Source organism: Corvus cornix, chromosome 12 (genome assembly GCF_000738735.6).
Source record: "Corvus cornix cornix isolate S_Up_H32 chromosome 12, ASM73873v5, whole genome shotgun sequence".
Taxonomy (NCBI): domain Eukaryota; kingdom Metazoa; phylum Chordata; class Aves; order Passeriformes; family Corvidae; genus Corvus; species Corvus cornix.
The window spans coordinates 4,196,345-4,207,245 of record NC_046342.1 but is presented as its reverse complement, the minus strand read 5'-3'; the positions used below and the strand labels follow the sequence as shown (position 1 = coordinate 4,207,245).

The window sequence follows — 10,901 nt, the reverse complement described above, 5'->3', positions numbered from 1 at the left end:
CAGTAGTATGAGTATTGAAGCTGGCAGGAGTGAGCTCTGTTAAGAGAGAGAAGAGACAGCAGAAACAGTTGTTCTGCAGCAGTCGCTGTTTGCTTTGGTCTCTCCTTTGCACGTGGGTAATCCTGAATTCCAGCTTGGTGCCTGGGAGATTTGTGGCTCTGCCTCTGTGTGAAGATGTTTCTTCCTTGCTACACTTAAGCAAACAGTATTTACTGAAGCAATCAGTATTTCTGTGGAGGTGATAGGAGCCTCATTAAACGGGTGAATGCAGAGATCAGAGGAACAGGTGTAAATGTATTTGGTAACTTTTAACTTACGAAAACTTGCATTCCACTGACTCTACAGTTAAGTACATTGACTTTTTTTCTTTCTGAAGACGTGTGGGTCATATGGCCATCTACTGACTCTCTCTGAAAATAGGTATCACCAGCAGCAGTGCAGAAAAGTGTCAGGAATAAACATGCAATAATGTGTGTTGTATTTCAAATACAGGTAATGTGCCATCAGTGTGAGTGTCCCTGTTAATGCTGCCATTCATATGTCCATGATCAGGACATACTGATGGCCTTTATTTAAAGTGCTTTCTGTATGCTATTGGGTCCTTGCAGGTCCCATTCTGTCCAGCTATTTTGGTGTCCTCCTCAGTTTTTATTTAACCTTAGAGGGTTCTCACTTGCCTTCCCAAGTTCACCTTCATTCCGAGTTTACTTTAAAGGACGAGTCAACTTAGACATGGTTGTAGTTCGGAAAAAAAGTCTGCTGTGTTTTTTCTTAAGCAAGAAAAGTATCAGTTTAAGTACTGGTCAGCTTGGCAGCAAGAAGAATCCTTGAAGGGCTGAGACTGTGGGATAAAGAACCTGGAAGAATTAACCAGTTCCTGTCACTGCAGAGGTTTTCTGCTCCCAAAGTACTAGGAAGAGATGAAAACATATTTATTATTGACATATACAGAGATAAAAAACCAAAACTAGTTTTTCAAACCCTGGAGCAGCCTATCTCCAACAGATGCAACTCAATGACTTTGTCATGCTTTGTCCCTTCAAAAAGCTATTTCTGCATGCTGTGGGAGTGCCTCAGGAAGGGAAGGAATGGAGCTATTGTAAATACAAATGCCTAAATGTGAATATGAATTAAGGTAGGATAGAATAAGTTGGTTTTTCTAAATGAATAATGTACAAGCACACTTAGTTCTTGGCCACTTGCTGTTTGCACTCCACACAGGAAAACAAAACCCGACATCCCAAAACCAAACCAAAACCCAAACAGAAACCTGCTCGGTGGGGAAACAGTAGTTGCACGTGTTAAAGAAATAAATAATGAAGGTTTCCACAGCAACCCAAGTTCTGTAGTGCAAATTGATGACTTTCATTCTGTTTTATTACATAATCAGAGAACAGATATTCTATTAAAAGTGTTGGGTACATCTGAAGTTATATTGTTTAAAAGTTTAGTGCAATCCTAGGACTTCACATGGAGTAATCTGTTTACAAAGGTTTCTGAAAAGGCTGTATAAAAAGTGTTTTCTTCCCTAAGCTTCCGGGAGGCTCTACTGGGGCAAGGGCGCTGGTCCGTCGGAATACTGCAGTGAGCAAAATTTCTGTTGCAGGAGAACTTTTGTATAACTTATTTCAGCTTTTCCTTTGCTGTGAATAATTCAAATTCAGTTTTTATAGAAGGAAGTGAAAGCTGAACTTAGAGATGAAATCTAAAGTGTGGTTCCCGTTATGGATATGTGTTCATCGTGGAAACTGCGAATTTTGCCAGCTCTTTAGAAGCTCTGGAGATTAATAATAACAAGAAATTTAAATCACAGAGCCAAATTTTGATCTCAGCGCTGGTGGTGGCTGGGGTTAGCGCTGCCAGGGGCAGCTGAGCTCGGCCGGGCGAGCTCGGGGCAATGGCGGGCACAGGCCGGGGTGTGTCACGGGCAGCCCGCGGCGGCGGCCGGGGGTCGGGCTGGCCCCGCTGCTGACAAACACGGCCACGCTCGGTGCTGCACTGCGGGCCGACCTGCCGGGAGCCGCTCGGGCCGGCAGGTGCGATGGGGACGGGGATGCGATGCGGACGGGGCCGGGAGGATGCCCCGGGACCGGCCGCTCCCCTTCCCCCCTCAAAGGCCACGCGCCGCCGCCGCCCCCGCGCCTCGCGCCCGCGCGCGCCTCGTGCGGCCGCGCGGGGCTGGGGGGGGGGGGGGGGGGGGGGGGGGGGAGGCGGCGCGAGCCGCGCGTGCGCGCCAGGTCCGCCGGCGCGGGGGGGCGCGGCAGCCCCGAGTCCTTCAGGCGGCGGTGGCGGCGGGAGCGGCGGCTCGGGAGGAGGCGGAGAAGAAGAACGACGAGGAGGGGGCCCGGGGCCGCTGAGCTCCGTGTGGCTGCCGCGTCGGCAGGGCCGGAGCCCGCAGGGCCACGCGAAGAGAGGCGCCGGGCCGGCGGCGAGCGGCCGCGGAGGGGAGCGGCGCGGCGGCCGGTGCTTCTCGGGCGGGCGGGGGCGACCTCCCCCCGCCCCCCGGCAGCGGCGAAGCGGCCCCTGCCCGCAGCCCCGGCCGGAGCGTGGGGCGGGGGCTGCCGGCGCGGCGCCCCCGCTGAGCGCGGGGGGAGGAGAAGCCGCCCCCGCTCGATGAGCGGCGCCCGCCCGCCCGCCGCTCTCTGCCCGGGGACCGGCGGCCGCGGCCGAGCCATCCAGCAGCATGTGGAGTCCCACCGAGGAGGAGAAATACGGCGTGGGTAGGTGCTGCCGCATCCCTCCCCCGCCCCGCGCACCCCCTCCTCTCCCCGCCGGACCCCGGGGGCTGTGCTGTGCGTGTGGGGGGGCGGCTGTTCCCCTCCCCCGGGGCCGGCGGTGGTCGCGGCGCTGCCCCTCAGGTGGAGCCGGGGGCGGGATGGGGACAACGCTGCCCGCGGGGCTGTGGGGGCTGCCCGGCCGTGCCTCCCCTGCCCTGCCCGCACCGCTGGATGCGCTCTGCGTGTGCTTGTTCGCGTTATTTCCCGAGCGCCGCCGCGGCGAAGCGAGCGACAAGCGGAGTTCGGGGGCCCGCGCTGGGGTCGGGATCGCACAAATAATCAGAAAACGAGTCGCTGAGCCCTTAATCTACTTAAGCGCGCGGTTCCCTTTTCCCTGCGTTTCCATCTGCGGAGCGAGGCGATGTGTGGATGGAGTTGGGAAGGGGCCGGCGGCGCCGCGGTGTCTTTAGGGGGCGTCGGTGCTGCACCTGCCCGGCCGCGGGGGACGAGGGGGCGGCCGAGGTTGCCGGGCCGGGGGCTGCGGAGGGCCGGCCCCGGGGCCTCTGTGCGTGCGGACTGCGCTGATTGTTCGTTGTTTTGGTAAATCAGATTTTACAGTCGTCTGGCATCGTGGTTGCTCTAATCTGAGGCATCACCGTTGGCGGCTTTGGTTTGTTATTTTAGCGTGTAGATCCCTGTTAAGAGCAGAAATGTTACATCTAATGAAATGGAAGATACAGGATTTCTTATACTTCGCTTTTGCTCATTTCGATTTAATTTTTTTTAAACTGTTGTCTTGTTTTATAATAATAAAAGCCACTACTGCTGCCCTGATTAGTTACCTAAACGCCTCATTAAATTTTTAGTTATCTATTGATTTTTAAGTTCCACAGTGTGTAGTGATGATTGATTTGTACAAATATTTTTTTAAATATCAACAAATTTGCTACATGATCTGTTAACCGGGACTGTTAAAGTGGGATCTTGGCAATTAACTCGTGAGCAATTAGAAGCCTTAATGCCTCTTTGTTAAAAAGCTTTCTGTTAATAATAATAATAAACCACTTCTTGTTAATTTTTCATCTTGTGAGTCAAATATTTTGCTTAGTACAGCTCACATATCTTCACAGTGAAGAGAGGAAGGAAAGAGAAATGAAGTAAATCACTTTTGTGTAAAAAAATCAAATGCAGCATCAGATGAGAACCTGTAAGTGTAGGGTAATATGAACAAGTGGCAGAAAATAACACCTGGAAGTCATTTCTTCCAATCCTGTTGCCGTGTCTGTTGGTCATTGGGAGTATTTAAAGTTAACAAGCCCTGTTACATCTCAGCTGGATGCTCCAGGAGTATGAAGTTGTTTTGTTGGGGTTTTTCAATGTAGTTGATGCTGTACTTTAGTTTATACCTTATCTGCTGGTGAAATGCCACCTCTGTTACCCTAGGACCAAACTTACTGCTATAATTGTAATAGATGCTTGAGAAAATAATTGTGTGTCTTTCAAATCTTGTTGTTTTTCTTCTGTTTATGTAGTTTTTTTTCTTTGCCGTGTTGCAGGGTTTGACATTCAGTGCTGTGTTTGTGTTTGGCCTGTGTGCTCAAATAGGAAAATACTTGTTTTACCTTGATCCAAAAAATGGGTGAACTAATTTTTTTTACGCAGATGTTTGAAAAGAAAAGCTGGGAAATCTCCATTCAGGTTGTAAACAAGTCTGGAAGAGGCATGTGGAAAAGAGAGCAGTGAATGAAAACAAGTGTTATTTCAATGAGTGTTCCCTGGGCTGGAGAATATTCCTCTAAGGATGGGGATTTTCCTTTTGCAGACAACACACCTGTAGGTAGGGCTGAGGTAATGGCTCAGTTGTGCAAGTTTGGGTGATCTCTAGGCAAGCTTTTTTTATTCTTGAGTAGCTTTAATTACTTTTCCTGTAATTGAAATTTGTTGATAATCCTCCAGAGAAGGAAAATAGGTGAAAAATGCTGCTTATATCTGGAGTTTAGTTACTACAAGTGAGGAGTGGCATATCAGTTTTTCAAAAGTAGATCTGTCATTGCTGGCTGGAGGGGTCATTTTTGTGCATTTCGAAGCAAATAGTCTGCAGAAAGTGTAGACCTGAGGGTTTGCTGCAGGGAGGTGCACTGACAAAAAAAAAGGGGACAAAATAGCAGTGTAAATTATCCTGATTCCACAAGTAATATGTGCAAAAATAATCTTCTTGGCATGAGTCACTGTTCTGAGCTTATGCCTTTGGGCTTTAGTAGTTTGGGTTCAGTTAGAGCAGTCTCTGTCCAAAAAAAGAGTGTGTTTTCTCTGTGCTCCTGTTAAAGTTTTGCAGACAAAGTTTTAAGATTTGCCTTTGGATTAAGGCAATAAACTTCTTGTCCCAATTGATGTAAGCTGGGTGGGAGAAAAATCAGTTATTTCTGCAACTGGAATACCACAAAGAGGTTTCTGGTGGAATAGAAAGGAATGTTTGGGCATCCAGGCCCTGGATATACCTATTCTTGTGTACCAAGGAAAGGGACAGTGCTACATAAAGTACTTCATTCTGATGCTGTTCTCTTTGTTTAAAGTAAGTTGTGCTCTGTTGCCTTACCTGGGCAGCTGGCACAGAGGTGATAATTCATAGAGGCTGTTCCTTCAGACAGACACCACATTCCCCCCCAACATGTGGCTACGGAAGGGCTTTGTGTTCTGTGTTGGCTTCTAGGGAGTATCAGACAAAGGCATTTCTTCTGTGCTTGCTGGAGCCCCTCAGCAGATATTCCTTTGCAGCCACAGGCTCTTGGCTGCAGGAGAACGTTCAGTTTCCTGATGGGAACGTCGGTGCCTTTTGGGCAGTTCTGAAGTTCTCTGTGCCTATCTGCAATTAAAAGAAGTTTTCCACGCTGGCAGTTGTAGAACAGCATTGTATTGCCCAGTTCTCATACAAATCATTGCATCCATCTGCAGCAAAGATATTAAAAGATTGCTCAGGATATTTCTAAATAAATTAAACACTTTCCTGACAACCTTGATTTTATTTCTCAGCTGCTATAGCAACTACCTGGTAGCTGTTGTGAGTAATTCCTCTCTATTTAGAAATACTTATATTCAGTGCCTCTAATCCTAACTCTACTTTTAAAACTTGAGACTCGCTGAAGCAAAGCAGACAGTTCTTGCACAGGTGCTTAAGATGGCCAGTTATGAACATAATTAATAAGAATTCTGAACTGATTATTGACGATAACTCTCTCTCTAGCCCTCTAGCGTTTTAGTATTTTTAAAGCAGTCTCTGTGTCTTAAGAAAATATTTATTAAAGTGATCTAATTAGTTACTTTAGTCTTGAAAAGCAAGTATTAAATAATACTGTATTAAAAAAAGTTAAATAGAACTCTTTAGTGAATAACATTTGGCAATTGTGTGAGAGCTGATTATTTCATCAGGCTGTCAGTTTTTGCTGTTTTGTTTTTGTGCAAGGAGCACATTTAGGTGGCTCTCAGGAAAGTTTTTTTGTTGTTTTGTTGGGCTTTTTTTAACGTAGTTGCTGCTGTATTTTGTATGGCTGACCATATTAAATATGTATGTATTAAGTCACAGAGGAGAAGGAGAACCTGCCTACATCAACAGCATCTGTTCTTAGTTTGTTCAAAGAATTAGTGTTAAAATCTGTTGTTTTATTTAAAAATGCATTTTTAAATCTTTATTTTCACCTCTTAATTGGTAACAATGAAAAAGAAATCCATAAGCACAAACACAACTAAACTTTCCCTTGTTCTTGCTGAGAAGGGGTGGAACATCACAATGTCCTAGTTACGGTTTTGTACTGCAGCTTTTTGATCAGTATCTTGATCCCCCCCGTCACTAAACCTTGTCTTGCACACTTCCAGTTCATATTTATGCTTGGAAGAACAGGACTACAGAACTTAGATAAGTCTTCCCTCCCCAAGGCTCTTGGCATAAGACCCTGCCTCACCTGTTCATACAGGGGGCAGTGAGTGTGGTTTCACTAGGTCACTGGAGTGGTTTGTTACAGGTTTAAAAATGAGAAGTTTCAGAGAGGTAGAGGAAAGTCCCTCTCCCAAATTAGGAAAATGTCCATTGTTAATTTGGGAAGCAATATCAATCCTTGCATCAGGTGCTGTGTTAGGGACATAGGTTATATTTCATTTTCTCTCCTGTGCCCCAGTGCCAGGAGATGTAATGTCTGGCAACAGGAGAGAGGTGACTAAGGATATTCTTCAGTGATCTGTCTTGGAACCAAAGCTACGTGGAGGGATGCACTTTCAAACCTCCTGTGCTGCACTGCTTTGGGAAGTGCTGCTGGTACCTGGGGACTTGGTCATTAGTCAGGAAAACGGGATGATCCAGGGATTGGAGTCATTTCTATTCAGTATGTGCTCCTAAGGGCCTTTTTTTTTTTTTTTTTTTACCTGTAGGCTTTAAGAATGAGCAAAGGAATTTGTCAGTCAGGGATTGTAAAGGAAATGTATATGTGTTATTTAACTGGATGGGAAATGAATCACACCTTGAAATGTCTCTGGAAAAGAGCAGCTCCCAAGATGCATCTGATGGGATACTATCAGTATAGAGAGGAGAGTTTAGTAAAGTGTCATTAAACATGGTGGGCAGCTTCAGCTCCAGTCTAGGGTAAATCTAGAATTCTGCTGGTGCTGATAGAACTTGGAGGTTAAATGTACTGTTTTGTGGGAAAAGATTAATATATTTTGGCTCATCTGTCCTAGAAAAGACTAAGCTAAAGACATTGTGGTTAGACTGGCTCTCATGAAGAGCTGGTTTGCAGAGCTGGATGAGAATTAACCTGTAAGATATCACTACTTTGAGATTGTCTAAATACCAGTTGTCCACAAATGCATCTGCAGTACAAATTAGCCAAAACTTTCTAAATACAGGAGGAATGAAGTTAAGAAGCAAATTGCTCACCAAGGCAAGGAGTGAGATGTGTATGTTTGCATGGTTTGTATGGGAATGTGGGTGTGATCCTGGAGCAAGAAGTGATAGCAGTGCAATGTGGGGTTTAACTTTGGATGATTTGATGGGTTTTAGAACAATTTTCTCCATTTATTTGTTGTTGTGCTGTGTTGGGTGTTCAGTTAAGACCTGCAGAACTTCAGCCACTGCCAATAGGGTAGGGGCAAAAGCAGTTCCTTCCTGACCTTATCCCTATTGCAGAAGGGATTTTGTTTTTAGAATGATTTTCTAAGGGTGGAAATATTTTGGTGTTCAGACTTTCTGTCCTCACCTAACAATACATCCAGTAACAAGAGACATTTTATGATGTGAGTTGGCAGTCTTGGACAACTTTTCCTGCATATTTAATGGAAATAGGTCTGGGTGGGGAAAAAAGAACTTAAAACTGGAATTTCTGTGCATACTAGTGCAGATAAAAAGGTTCTGACCTGCTGAAAAAAAAGATGGTTAATCAGGTTCTATCAGGTGTTTCTTATTTGTATGCTTTGGGTTGAAATTCATTGTCAAGCTTGTAGGACAGGAAGGGAGATTGTTCAGAATGAAATCAGTGAAGAAATTTAAAGTAATTTCTCTTTTGAACAATTTAAGAAATAGGAAGTTGGTGTGTGAGTATGGGATGATGGTGCAGGTTGTGGTTTGCAGTTTTATGTAGGAAGAGAGGAAGGGTGACTTTTTATTAAACCTCTGAAAGCAACTTTCTTAGGGTACAGTCAGTGGCACAGCTCAGCTGGACTTGAGTCTCACTACCCTTGCAAAGCCTTTTTTGCAGCAGCTCTGCCCTTAACAAGTCAGACTCCAATGTAGACATCGGGAAACATATAAGAACTCTTACCAGAACTTGTAATTATAAAATTCTCTACCGTGTATTTGCTGACATTTCAAAACCCACAAAGGGGGGGTAATTGGGAATGAGTAAGTTTTCTGTGTTCATATGCACAGTGACCTGTAGATAGACAGGCATTTCTGATTAACACATTAAACAGTTATTTCGAAATGGTTCTAATACAGAAGATCTGTAATTGCCTGATGGGTCCAACAACTGGTGTTGTTGGTGGCCATATGCGTTCCATAGATTTGTTCTCTTGAGAAATGGGAGCACTGTTCAGAAGTGGGTGTGAAAACACTTACCAAAGAATGGGAAGTCTGTGGAAAATTATTTAGTCCTTGAAGAGCCTGATGCAACTTTTTCCTCCTGCTCCAGAGAAAATTTTTTTTAATTTGTGTGGTTATTAAGTTCGTTGTGTTCATCTCTCAGCTGTGCTGTGCACTGAGGAAGAGGCCAAAGGAAGCCTTCAGTGGGATCTTGGTCCAAACCCAGTTGTGAGTGACAATGGTCTTTCCACTGATTGTTTTTAAGTTATGAATCAACCTTAATATCACTCAGTTTCTCACTTTGTTCTGTTTCAAAATCTGTCTGCTCACTGAACCTCAAGGCAAACATGAAATAACTCACTCAAGTGACTGATGTTAAAATCAACCCCCTGTTCAAGTTTTTCCACATCAAAATGAACTTTATGCTGTCTTTTGAGATCCTGAAAGCATCTCTAAAGGTTTTTTGGCTGTTAATTCCTTCTTCTTAGACATGTTTTATTGTTTGTTCAAACAATATGTCCTTAGCCCAAACTTAGGGAATATATTAGGAAGGCAGGGAACTGAGGCTTTGAGCAGGCTGAGTGCTTTCCAGTACAGTTGTGAGGTGATTACTTATTCCAAGGATAAGACTTCCCTCCATCTCTCTTCAGCTTTTACCTACTTTTTCTTTTCTTGAGTCTTTCTGGATATTAAGCCTTAAGAAAAGCTTATGACAAGTGGTGCCAGCTAACTCTTGGTGATTAAAAGCAGGTCTTTGTGCTTTCAGAGGTAAGCTGTTGTTCTCTGAAGCATCCAGAGAAACCTTTATTTTTATTTCAGTGCAAGGAAGCTTAGGCACTAAATGCTTTTAGTGTTGGCAGTAGGCAGTTGATGGAGTGGTGAATTATTTTATTTTCTTTCTGTTGAATAGAAGTCCCTGAGCTACCCAGTGTGCCCGAGTGTAGCACAGAGTGCTTTGGTAGGTGCCATACTGTTCTGAAAACCTCTTGTGACTCTGTTTTTGAGCAGCAGGGCCACTCTTCCCTCTCAAAGTGTTAATGAACGAGGTGTTTATGTGTACCTGCACTTTTAGTCTTCTAACCTGATAAAGGAAGTCTTGTATCCATGTCAGAGAAACCCAGAACTGTTAAATAGAAGGCAGTTGAAAGCAATGTATAACTTTTGAGAGGCCTCTTTGGGTGTCAGTGCACACGGGCCTTTGCCTTGCTGGGGTGGGTGCTGGGTGGGCTGCCCAAACAAGTGGTGAAGGGAGCAGAGAGCCTTTCATAGGAGAGTATCTCAGACAGTGCTGGGTACTCCCTGTATGGAGCAATGTCTGTTTCCAGTAACTGAGTCTGGATGAGGGGGATAGGAGGAGGTGTTTGTTTCACCCATCTCTTCCTTTGTGGAGAAAAATGCCTGTGGAAGTGTCTACAGAAAGCTGCCCACTTCACCTAGGCACTGTTTTGTGTATGTGTGCCTCTATTACATGGACAGAGAGTGTAGGCTCAGGTGAGAAAATGTCAGCCAGAGTGGGACAAATAATCCAAAAATTTATGAACTACTGGAAAAAAAGGTTATTGAAAACTGTAGTTTGAACTTTGGTGCATCTTTGTGTTATGTTTCTCTCTAAATGCTCATGATCCAAATGGTTGGTGACTTGAATTTTGATAAATCAAAGAGACAACAGTGTAGTTCTGCTGGACCTGTTAGAGCAGGATCAACATTTTTGTGAAATAATCTTGCCCTGACATCTGCTGTTGCTGTACAAAATGGAGCTGGACACTACCTGTGGGCCTCGCCTGGCGTGATGAGAGATGAGGGGAATCCTCTCCATGCCTGTGCCTCTGTTTAAAGCTGATACTGCGAGGCCATTCCTCCAGCAGGGACTTGTTAGAGTGGGAAGAGCTGTCCTGGGGCTGGAAAGTGGCTGCTGTGCTTGGCCCTGCTGTGTGTGCAGAGCATCCAATGGGAACAGCCCGTGCCTGCTGGGGGAGCTCCCTGGCATTGCAGGGAGATCTGCAGCTGTCCATCCTTCCATCCTTCCATCCTTCCATCGTCCCCCCTCTTGCTCTGGCTCAGCCCTTCCCAGCACGCTAATCTGAGCAGAATTAGGACCAAAGTCCCTCTGCTGGGGGGAT

General features: G+C 45.4%; 1 protein-coding gene across 12 annotated transcripts in view; it reads left to right on the top strand.

Moving 5' to 3' along the window:
• Positions 1-2,572: 2,572 nt before the first annotated feature.
• Positions 2,573-10,901, top strand: part of DOCK3 (dedicator of cytokinesis 3) — a 185,444-nt gene continuing 177,115 nt past the window's right edge. For 6 of the 12 annotated variants that reach the window (XM_039559294.1, XM_039559293.1, XM_039559298.1 and 3 more), the window contains exon 1: positions 2,573-2,720. In XM_039559294.1, coding sequence (XP_039415228.1) covers positions 2,684-2,720 — 37 coding nt within the window. In that variant the 5' untranslated portion in view covers positions 2,573-2,683. The remainder of the gene's footprint in view (positions 2,721-10,901) is intronic. The other 6 variants (XM_039559299.1, XM_039559302.1, XM_039559295.1 and 3 more) reach the window with 2 other exon arrangements.